The 10,989-nt window shown below is 61.1% G+C and overlaps 1 protein-coding gene across 3 annotated transcripts; it reads left to right on the top strand.

Annotated features, from left to right (window-relative positions):
• Positions 1–60: 60 nt before the first annotated feature.
• Puf60 (poly-U binding splicing factor 60KDa) lies at positions 61–10,510 on the top strand. Of its 3 annotated transcripts, XM_013033884.1 has the most exons (12): positions 61–92; positions 3,032–3,118; positions 5,048–5,143; positions 5,251–5,340; positions 6,241–6,291; positions 8,237–8,398; positions 8,495–8,587; positions 8,738–8,951; positions 9,033–9,223; positions 9,345–9,480; positions 9,710–9,945; positions 10,066–10,510. In XM_013033884.1, the coding sequence occupies exons 3-12, from the start codon at positions 5,066–5,068 to the stop codon at positions 10,363–10,365; spliced, it is 1,551 nt and encodes a 516-aa protein (XP_012889338.1). In that variant the 5' UTR covers positions 61–92; positions 3,032–3,118; positions 5,048–5,065; the 3' UTR covers positions 10,366–10,510. The 3 variants fall into 3 exon arrangements, with proteins under 3 accessions (XP_012889338.1, XP_012889336.1, XP_012889337.1); XM_013033882.1 differs by lacking the exon at positions 61–92 and having other exon boundaries at positions 3,011–3,118; XM_013033883.1 differs by lacking the exons at positions 61–92; positions 6,241–6,291 and having other exon boundaries at positions 3,011–3,118.
• The last annotated feature ends 479 nt before the right edge of the window (positions 10,511–10,989 follow it).

Here is a 10,989-nt window from a genome sequence, read left to right as displayed (position 1 = left end):
GCCGCAGGGCTCCACGCCCGCCTCGCGGGCCGGACCTCCGCGCCCCCCCGCCGCAGGCCACCTCCTGGCGAGAAGGTCTAAGACCCGGGCGGGCACTTGGAGGCGGGACTGCCGGGTCAGAGTGCACGCAGGCTGTCACCGTTGGGCCCTGGGCTGGGAACCGGACCTTTCTCTAGTGTGACAGGATGAGGGAACACGAGGTGCGGGCTTGTGAGGGACAAGCTCGGGGTGTGGCCACGCGGCCCTCACAGCAGAGCCGAATGGTCTACTGGAGGAGAAAGCCATAAGGAAGGACCTGGCAGTCGGGGTTGAGGAGAGGAAGCTCAGGGCCAAGGTCGGGATGTGGTCAGGGAAGGCGTAGCAAAGCGATGGCTTCCGCAGAGCAGCCCTGTGCTCCCGGGACTGAGGCTGAGCTGGGCACCGCCGCACTATGCATGCTGACAGGTCACCACCAAGTCAGTGTCAGGATGGACACAGGTGTAAATCTGACCCCAAAGCAGTAGTTCCCAGGGAGGTGTTTGTTGTCTCCAAATCTTCTCCAGGTTAGTACCTGTTCTTTACCTGTCCAGGCCCATGCTTATACAGCTTGAGAGGCTGGCCCCTCTTCCTCTCCCCTCCCCCCTTCCCTGTCCCTTTCTCTCCTACTCCCCCCCCCTTTCCTCCTTTGCTTTAGGGGAACAGATCTGAGGATGAACCCAGGGCCTTTCCCATGCTGAGTCTACCCTACCACTGAGCTACACCCTAGCCCAGCTTTTGGGTGGAAAGATGTCTGGAAAGGTTCTCTAGTCCCCATTATCCTGATTGAGCATAATGAGAGCTTGTTCTCTGTGTGCTGGTGCTTCACCTCTTGGAGTGCGTGGACCCTGCCTGACAGAGATCTGTTGTGGATGCAGGAAGACAGAGAAGGACTTCCTCTCCCTCAGACCTATCCTGCCTGGTAGTTGCAGAAATAACAGCTCTTTTGCATCAAAAGTTCAGTCTTTGCTGTTTGATTTATTCTTTTTTCTGACCACCCACTCTGTTCCCACTCAGGGTATTTTCCCTTGAGTTCCTTCTTTCCTTGCATGGGTACAGCCACCACCTTTACCTCCTGAAGTTCCTGCTCATGTCTTCTCACAAAGGAGGCCTTCCCTGGGTGCCACAGCCTAGAATGCCCCAGTCAACTCTTCCCATGCCGCACTTAGTGCTTGCTACCTACAGGATTAGCTTAGGAGGCACCCGATGGAGCATTCGTTGCCAGCACTTGACCATGAGGCTCTCGAGAGTTGTATTTCACAATTCCTTGTTTTTGCAGCATCTGCAGAGCTCAGCAAAAATCCTGGCTATGGATTAAGCATGTAAAGGGGCCTTAACAGATGAGAAGCGATATTTTACAGCCATGCTGATATTACTGATGGTAGTAGTAACAAGTACCTGTGGCTGTCTTTCTGTGTGGAGGACTTGGTGGGTGTGATTCAGTAAATCTTTAAACTGTCCTAGAGGTAGGCCATTCCCCTTTAGGACTGAGGAGCCTGGGGCCCAAAATCTCGTTATTTATCACAGGTCACTTATCTTTTCTTCCCAGTTGCAGTACTTTTTGTTGTGGGCTGCTGAAGGTAGCAGCTGGGATTGGCCACCCCCGAGTCCCTCAGCAGCACTGCCCCTCAGGGGGTTCCCACACCTGGTGCTAGGGAGTCCTGTGACTGCACAGCTTACAATTCCACTGTCAGGGTGACAGCATGTGCTGTCTGGTAAAGTGGTGGCTTTCTCCAGGCTCTACAGTGGCTGGTTAGAGAGGAGTTCCAGGCTCCTGCCGAGAGTGGTGATGACATGTTGTTTTGTGTCCCAGAGTGGACCAGTTTTTCCCAGAGCGCTCACCTCAGCCGTGTCATCGCAGCTCTGTCCCTCCTTGTGTTGGCTAGGACAGTGGCCGGGCAAAGCAGGAAATGGTATGCGTGCTGCAGTCCAGGGCAGGGCCTGGAGCGTGCTTTCATTGTGGGTGTCGGCAGTCTTTGCTCTGTGAGTGGCCTGTGTCACAGGGGCCCCCTTTCCTTTGACTCTGGGGTGCCGTTTCTAGCAGTGCTGCTGCTGCATTAGCAGTGTTGCAGGCAAGGCTGAGTGCTAACAGAGCCATCCTCGGTCACCGAGGTCTTTCAGAGGTGTGCCCTGACCAGGCCCTCCTCCCTGTGCATGTATCCTTTCATGCCCTTAGCCCTCTGCGGGTCATGTCCTTGAGCTAGGAGCAGGGTGAGTGCAGAGTAGGTTTGAGGGCCATGTGCCCCCACTCCCACCAGTGGTCCACCTCTACCTGGGTCTGTCCTGCCCTATGCCATCCGCTCGCTACTCCCTGAGAGCTGTCTCTGCACAGCAATTCCCGCTCTTCTCCGAGTGTTGGTCTTGGTGGGTGGTGGAGAGCCAAGCTATTACCCTCCTAAGAATCTGAACAGCGCCTGCTGGGGAGGGAGGCCTGGCCCGCGTGTGCAAGAGCCAAGGGGCAGACCACCCCTGCGCCTCGGGAGGCTGGAGGACACGGCCAGCTTGTGTCCTTATCATCGGGCTTGGCCCAGAGGATTTCCTGCGTGTGGGGTTAGAGCGCTGTTTGCTCTCTCCCACTCCACCATTTGAGACACAGTTCCACTTCGGGCTTTTCTTTGGTAGTTTTTAGTGGCAGTAAAGAGTTTCACAGACTTTCCTGCCCGGGCTGGCTTCGAACTGCGGTCCTCAGATCTCAGCCTCCTGAGTAGCTAGCATGACAGGTGTGAGCCACCAGTGCCCGGCTCGCCCTTTCTTTGTTTCGTTTTTTTGTTTTTTTCCTGGAAATGCCCTGCCAGTTTGCGCCTGCCCTGGAATCTGCTCTGCTTTCTGTCAGCTTCAGGTGGGCTTGAGAGACAGTACCGGGTGGGAGGAAGGCTGGGAATACTCAGGTGTGAGCTGGAGCTGGGCTCTTCCGTGCCTCTGCCTGACCTTCACTCACCCACGGGGAGAGAAGAGGAGAGAGGGCCTGGATGAGGTTGTGTGAGTATTGGTTACAATGTCTCCTTCCTGCCTGCAGCAGGTCAATGGCCAGCAAGGAGGGGGGTCGGAGCCAGCAGCAGCGGCGGCAGTGGTGGCAGCAGGAGACAAATGGAAACCTCCGCAGGTACTGACCTTGTGCACCCTCCTCAGACCCACCTGTCTGCCTGCCTGCATTTGTGTCCTGGGCCCACAACGGCCTGGGCCCGGGGCAGGTGAGGAGTTCAGGGTGCTTCTGTGCCTTTGGGCAGAGACTGCCTACAAGACTGCCGGCCTTGCCTGCTCCAGCCCAGCCTTTCCCCTGCGAATGCATCTGCTCTGGGCCAGACCTGGCAGTGGGTTGGCCACTTGGGGGCACTGGAGACCTCAGCTGTGCTCTATTTTAGCCAAATGAGCACTACACAGAACCAAGTGGGACCCATTGTGTTTAGAGGCAGAAGGGGCCATTTCTATTCTGTTTTAGTTCAGAGCAGAGACCGTGGGAGTCTAAACATAGGTGTGGTGGACTCAGCCCCCTCCTTTTCTTCACGCCAGCCTCGGGGTGGGTGCCCACGGGTCAAGTCCTCCCCTGCCTGCCGCCTGTGGGAGTGGCTCCTCTGGGCCGGGGCCTGGGCTGTTGTTGCTGGGCAGTCGGTTCTGTGGCGTTTCTGAGGCAGTGCACATTTCCACAGAGTCCCAGCAGGCTTCAAGGATGTGGCTAGGGCTTACCTCTTGGGGTAAGCCCTCCTCCTGGTCCCCAGACACCCTGGGGAGGGACAGGAACATGGCACGCAGCTTGTATCCTGGGAAGCTGTGGGGGCTGAAGCTCCCGGCCAGCCAGGGCCTGCCAGACAGCCATTGATGGGAAAAGGGCCTTTTGTTCTCCAAGACAAAGAAGAGATTGAAAGTTTCTAGGGGCCAAGGGGGACAGGCATAGATTGCCATGGTGACAGCTTGCTCTGGCGGTCCGGCCCTCGGGCCCTCTCCCACTGAGGAGGAGCAGGCTTGGGGCCAGCTGGGAGGGCCGAGGATGGCTGCGCCTGCCTGGCCCGCAGGGCCCTGAGGGCACACGTGGGCCTCCGATTTGAGGGGAGGACTTGTAAAGTTTTCATCTTTCAACCTGGGCTGGAAACGCAGCACTTGGGCAGACAGAGGGATTCTTGGGGTTTTAGTCAGCTCGTTTCTGCCTGCCTCTTGTTGTAGTTGGGTCTTTGTTCATTACTCTTGTGTTGGGACCTTCCTTTCTCCTCTACCATCCCTCTCAAGAATACATCTGGAAGCCTCAGGCTGGGGTGGTCTTTTTGAGGTCACACACTGGCGCACTGGTGTGTCTTCCCCTCCTCCCCAACCCCATGCTCTGCTGGTTCTGACATGGGGCTTCTCTACCCATTTACATGGCCGAGTTCTGCCTGTAAGCAGCTTGGAACTGGCTTTGACAGATCTACAGCTGCCGTGGTCAGCACCTTCTGTTCTCCTGGTGTCTGCTGTGCTGTCCCCTGAGGCTACCCTTCCCCTGGCTTCCCTCTGTCAGCTGAGTACGCCCAGGGAGGCACTCGGTGGGGGTGGGCTGAGCATCCCCACACAGGCCTTGCGGGGCCTGGGAGCACACCCAGGTTCTCCAGGTGTGCCTGGTGCCTGCCAGCCAGGGATGGGGCGGGCGGCTCCTTGCTCATCCTCACCGTGTGGGCCCTCCGGGAAGCCACATCTGTGCCTTAAAGCCATGAGGCCAGAGTGCTAGATGGCTTGGGACTGAGGACTTTGTTCCTCTTCCTGCCCCGGAGGACACCTGAGGCTGGCTTTCTAGAGCAGTAGATGGAGACGGGGTCAGGCTGGCTGGAGGGGGCCGGATCCCATCCCACCACTTCTGCCTCTCCTGGCTTCTGAGGAGACCATGTGGTCCAGGCTCTGTGAGCACCCTGGGCAGGCCCAGGGCTCTGAGGCACCTGCCTCCGTCTGCCTCTCTCCCGTGGGCCCAGCAGCATCCCGACAGGGGACAGTCCGTGCGTGGTCTGGGGAAAAGGGCCACGTGAGGGAGACCTTGAGTTTGCTGCTGAACACTCCTCTGCTTCCCATCCAGGGCACAGATTCCATCAAGATGGAGAATGGGCAGAGTACAGGCGCCAAGCTGGGGCTGCCTCCCCTGACGCCTGAGCAGCAGGAGGCCCTCCAGAAGGTGAGCGCGCCGCTGGGCGCCGTGGCACGCGGCTCGGCCTGGTCTGCGGGGCTGGCCTCTCCCTGCAGGCCAGACCTCCCAGCGCTTCTCACCACTGTGTCTCACAGGCCAAGAAGTACGCCATGGAGCAGAGCATCAAGAGTGTGCTGGTGAAGCAGACCATCGCGCACCAGCAGCAGCAGCTCACCAACCTGCAGGTGAGTGCCGCCCCCTCCACTCGGCTGCCACCGCCTCGGGTGGCTGTGCTGGAGCTGTCCACCCAGCCTGGGCCGGGAAGCCCTCACTGCCCCTCCCCACCGCCTCGCCATTTCCTCCTCTTCTCTTCTCCTCCTGTGCCTGCAGCTGGCAGCCCCCACAGGTGTTAGGACTCAGACTCGCAAGGCTCATTTTCGGGACCCTCGGGGTCCTCGCTGAGGCACAAGCAGCCCAGCCTCTCCTGTCTGTTGCTCGCTGTGGCCTTCTCCTCCCCCTCCTCCTGCTCCTCTGAAGCGCTGCCCAGTCGTCCTTGTATTCTCCCCCGCGGCCTCTGGGGCTGCCCCACGTCCTTACCCCCCGGGCTGTGCGGCACGGGGGCTGTGTTCCTTCCTGCCCCGAGGTCAGCCCCCACCCCTTCAGTAGTCCAGACCATCTGGGCTGGACCCAGGACCGAGGGCACAGTCTGGGAGTGCCTCCAGTGGCTCTGCTGGAGGCTGGAGGCTGCAATCTCTGGGAAGAGGCCTGTAAAAGACCGACAGGTTCCTGGGCCTTGAGCCTTTCCTTAGCTTTCCCCACCCCACCCCCCAGGCCCAGCCCTGAGATATCAGTACTGTCAGGAGATGTTCCTGGCTGTTCACTGCACTTGCTCGTCCATCCCTTCTCCCTCCCTTCTGCCCTCAACAGCCCTTCTGCGAAGGCTGCGGGCGGGGCACCAGGGGCTCTGAGGCCCCCCCTGGGCAGGTGCTGGCGGCCAGCCAGAGTGGCCGGCCGTGTGGGAAGACAGGCGGGCCTCCCTGGCAGGGCGGGGACTCCGGGCCTTGCCGCTGTCTGCGTGAGGTATTGACGAGAGCGGGAGACTGCTCGGCTCCAACAGACTGAACTCTGTCTTTACTGTCTTTCAGATGGCAGCAGTGACAATGGGCTTTGGAGATCCTCTCTCACCTTTGCAATCGGTCAATAGAAATGCTCACTTCTTCCGGGGCTCATGTCCTTAGTCAGGGCTAGAGGGGGGCAGTGCAGCCCACTGCTGGGGACCTTGCTCCCCTGGCCGGCCCTGCCCGCCAGCTCTGGACGAGCGCAGCAGAGCGCCAGGCATGGCGGGGCCATGGTGTGGGCACCCACCCCGGGACCGCCCCTGGGGAGGCCTCCATCTGCTCTGAGGGCCCGTCTTAAAACTAACCGGCCAGGTAACTGCGGAGGGCAGCCGCGGCAGCCAGCCAGGGAGGGTAGCTGCCAGTGCCGGGCTCTGTGCCCCGCTGCCACACGCAGGGGCACTCTGTGGGCCACCAGCTCTCCGTCTCCAGGCTCTGGGCTCACGGGTTGGGGTCAGGCCTCTGAGGAGAGAGAGGCCCTAACTGGCCCCATCAGATCGTGGAGGGAGGGCGGAGGGATGGGGAGGGGGCAGGGGACCCAAGCAAGCGAGAGAGGGAAGGAAGGACACGCAAAGACTTGGGCCAGGGGCCTGGCTTTTGGCAAGGGGTAGAGGCTCTGTGGCGCTGGCCACCACGAGCAGGGAAGCCTGGGAAAGGTGCCCTCCCTCGCCAGCGGCAGGCTGAGGCGGCCAGTCCCGTCCTAGGGAGACCCTGAGGGGAAGAAGTGGCTCTTTATGTGGGGCCTTCGTGTGGTGGGGACGCCTCTGAGGAAACGGGGCTGCGGGAGGTGTGCCAGGAGAGCCGCGTGCCTGCCTCTCGCCCTGAAAGGAGCACATGGCCCTCTCTGGGGGCCTTGACCTGACAGGCAGCTGTGCTGTCCATCCGGAGAGCCTGCCGGGCGGCGGCAGCCCGGTTCTACCATCAGGGTCCTTGGGCTGAGCCGGAACCTGAGGTCTCTTAGGAGCTGGCTTTGCGGAGGGGCCAGTCCCACTTCAGGGAGCTCCTAGTTTCAGGAAAGCCAGGCCCCAGCCTGGGGAGTCCTGGGGCAGGGCAGATGCCTCACTTGGCTCCACTCCGCTGAGGTTGCTATTGTCTGGAGAAGCAAGCTGGTCTCTGGCCACTGGGACCTTCCTTAGGGAGAGAGGAGTCCTTACTCGTGTGCAGGCAGGGCTCTGGCAGCCCCAGCCTGGCGCCTCTCCTGTGAGGCCTGTCCGCGGGGATGACCTTTGTTACTTACAGTGGCCAGCTCACAGCCAGGGTCCTGCGCCTGCTGGGCCTGTCAGCTCCCCTGCCCTCAGGAGCCCAAAAACGTCTCCGTTGGCTTCTCTGCCATCTCATGATCATGATGTTCCTGGGGGCCAGGCCAGTGGCTCTTGCCTGGGCCAGCTCTGAGGGCCATGGGCAGGGCTGCAGGCAGCTCTCTTTTGGGTAGGGAGTATGGGATGAGGAGAGCGGAGCACCGAGTCCCGCCTGAGTCGGCCCTGCATGAGCAACTGCTCCTCATTCTCCCCAGGAACCCACTGGGCTCCTGAACTCCCCTGGGGTCTCTTCTGGGCAGTGGCTGCTGTCTTCTGCCTCCCTCTTTACTGGCCATACCAATGGGTCCTTTTGGCCTGGACAGCACCTCCTTCCCTTCCCTCTTCTGACATAATACTTGGCTGGGATGGTGGGAGGATCTCCCAGCCCAGCCCAGGGTACTCGGCCCCCAGACTGAAAGGGTGGACTGGGGGGTAGGGCTTCAGCCCTGCCTCCTGACCGCCTGTCAGCTTTGCTGGCACAGTGTGCCTGGGACCTAGGTGGACTGGGGTGTGTCTATGTCCTGCTGTTCGGGTCGGCCTGCCTTCTTCAGGGCGGGGTCCTGTTGACCCCTGCGCCCTGCCTGCAGGGGCCGAACCTACACTCTGCTGCTGTGTGGGGAACCCTCCCCACAGCAGAGCTGGGTGGGTGGACGAGGAGGGGAAAGGGCTGCTGAGCCTCCTGCCCTCCTGACAAGCCAGTGGCTCTCTCTCCTTCTGTCCTGCTGCAGATGGCAGCTCAGCGGCAGCGGGCACTGGCCATCATGTGCCGAGTCTACGTGGGCTCTATCTACTACGAGTTAGGAGAGGACACAATTCGCCAGGCCTTCGCCCCTTTTGGCCCCATCAAGAGCATTGACATGTCCTGGGACTCTGTCACCATGAAGCACAAGGTGAGCAGGCCAGGTCTGTGCTGGCTGCACCAGGCCAGGCCAGGCCAGGCTTCCTCCTTGGACTGTCTCGGCATGACCCTGCTTCCCTTCGTCTAGGGCTTTGCCTTCGTGGAGTATGAAGTCCCAGAGGCGGCTCAGCTGGCTTTGGAGCAGATGAACTCAGTGATGTTGGGTGGCAGAAACATCAAGGTGAGGGCGAGGGAGTCCAGTTTGGGGCTGAGTTGAGGACGTGGAGCGCTCTGTCGAGTTGCCCGCCACGCCAGCGCGCAGAGCGGCTCCACAGACGCCTGCAGTGACCGCCTGGGCTGAGAGTTTGTTTCATCCCGGCGTCTTCACCAGGTGGGCAGGCCCAGCAACATCGGGCAGGCCCAGCCCATCATAGACCAGCTGGCTGAGGAGGCGCGGGCCTTCAACCGCATCTACGTGGCCTCTGTGCACCAGGACCTCTCGGACGACGATATCAAAAGTGTATTTGAGGCTTTTGGAAAGATCAAGTCTTGCACGTTGGCCCGAGACCCCACGACTGGCAAGCATAAGGGCTATGGCTTCATTGGTGAGTTGGGGGCTCCCAAGGGGGGGAGAGGACGGCCTGATGCTAGGGCTGGCCCTCCTCACTGCTGCTCCCGCCCTGCAGAGTATGAGAAGGCCCAGTCGTCCCAGGATGCTGTGTCCTCCATGAACCTCTTTGATCTGGGTGGCCAGTACTTGCGGGTGGGCAAGGCCGTCACCCCCCCCATGCCCCTGCTAACACCTGCCACACCTGGAGGCCTCCCGCCTGCTGCTGCTGTGGCCGCAGCTGCAGCCACAGCCAAGATTACAGCTCAGGTGAGGGCTGTTTGACAGTGGGTGGACCAACTTGCTGCTCTTTTGGGGACTGGCTCTTCATGTGGTCTTGGGTGGAGGTGGCCAGTCTGGGAACTGAGCGTGGGGGTCTTTTGGGTTGCAGGAAGCAGTGGCTGGAGCAGCGGTGCTGGGTACCTTGGCCACGCCTGGACTGGTGTCTCCAGCGCTGACCCTGGCCCAGCCTCTGGGGGCTTTGCCCCAAGCTGTCATGGCTGCCCAGGCTCCAGGAGTCATCACGGGTGAGTGAGTGGACTGGCACCTCTGTTTCTTCACCCTTGCCTCCAGGCTCCGCCTCCAGCTGTTCTCTACTTCCGGCCTCACGCTCACTCGGGTGTGATCCTTTGCACTTGGGGCAGGCCAGCCATGGCTGACCAAAGATCTGTTGCTTTCCAAGAAGAGCTTTTTGGGGGAGGGAAGGGGCGGGGCGAGGGAGTCAGAGAGTGACTGTGGGACCTGGTTTTGCTGCAGGTGTGACCCCAGCCCGTCCTCCCATTCCGGTTACCATCCCCTCTGTGGGAGTGGTGAACCCCATCCTGGCCAGCCCCCCAACGCTGGGTCTCCTGGAGCCCAAGAAGGAGAAGGAAGAGGAGGAGTTGTTTCCAGAGTCGGAACGGCCAGAGATGTTGAGTGAGCAGGAGCACATGAGCATCTCGGGCAGCAGTGCCCGCCACATGGTCATGCAGAAGTTACTCCGGAAGCAGGAGGTAGGTGGCCAGGCCTGTTTCCGGTGCTGAGTGGGAGCTTGGGGGGGGGGGGGGGGGAGGGGAGAGGATGGGAAGGGGATCCGGGCATGCCATAGTGCTCAGCTGGCCTCTCCCCCACAGTCTACAGTCATGGTTCTCCGTAATATGGTGGACCCCAAGGACATTGACGACGACCTGGAAGGGGAGGTGACGGAGGAGTGCGGCAAGTTTGGTGCTGTGAACCGCGTCATCATCTACCAGGAGAAGCAGGGCGAGGAGGAGGACGCCGAGATCATCGTCAAGATCTTTGTGGAGTTTTCCATGGCCTCAGAGACTCACAAGGCCATCCAGGCCCTCAACGGCCGCTGGTTTGCTGGCCGAAAGGTGGTGGCCGAAGTGTATGACCAAGAGCGTTTTGACAACAGCGACCTCTCTGCGTGACCTTGGCCCGTGTCCTGGACTTGTACTTGCCCCTCTTTTCCTCTGGGTTTTATAGTGATAACAGTGGCTTCCCCGGGGCCAGGCGCTCTGCCCACCCAGCCTGTAATGTGCATAAAGGTGCAGCTGCTGCTGGTCCTGAACTTCACAGTTGGTCCCTTACCCAGATTCTGCGCGTGCGCGCCTGTGTGTCTGTCTGTCTGTCTCTCTGCCCATCAGTTCTGGAGGAGGAGGAGGCTGGGGAGGGGTGGGGCCGCGGGGGGCTCTGCCCCAGCCCCGGCGGTGGGCGGCGCCGAGGGTCACACGGGAGTTGTGGGAGGAGTCTGGCTCTGAGGTGTCCGGACGCACTACGCGGGAGACCACATGCGCGTGCGCGCGCGGCGGCTCGGGTCCGGCCAGCCCCCTGGCAGCTGCCCGGCCACTGGTCGGCTCGGGGTGGCCGAGTGGGCGGGGCTGCCCGCTCCTCCGACGCCTGGGCGGGGCCGGGCTTCCCGGCGGGCCGTGCGCACGAGCGCTACGGATCCTCGGAGGTTCCGTGCCGCGGGGCTTTCTGGGTGTTGTAGTTCTGGGCGGCGAGGGCGGGCCTCGGCTTCCCGGCGGGCTGCGCGGTCGGGCTGTAGTCGCGGG

This window comes from Dipodomys ordii, unplaced genomic scaffold (assembly GCF_000151885.1).
Source record: "Dipodomys ordii isolate 6190 unplaced genomic scaffold, Dord_2.0 Scaffold179, whole genome shotgun sequence".
In the NCBI taxonomy this organism is placed as follows: domain Eukaryota; kingdom Metazoa; phylum Chordata; class Mammalia; order Rodentia; family Heteromyidae; genus Dipodomys; species Dipodomys ordii.
The sequence above is the reverse complement of the archived record's forward strand: the minus strand, read 5'-3'. Positions and strand labels throughout refer to the sequence as shown.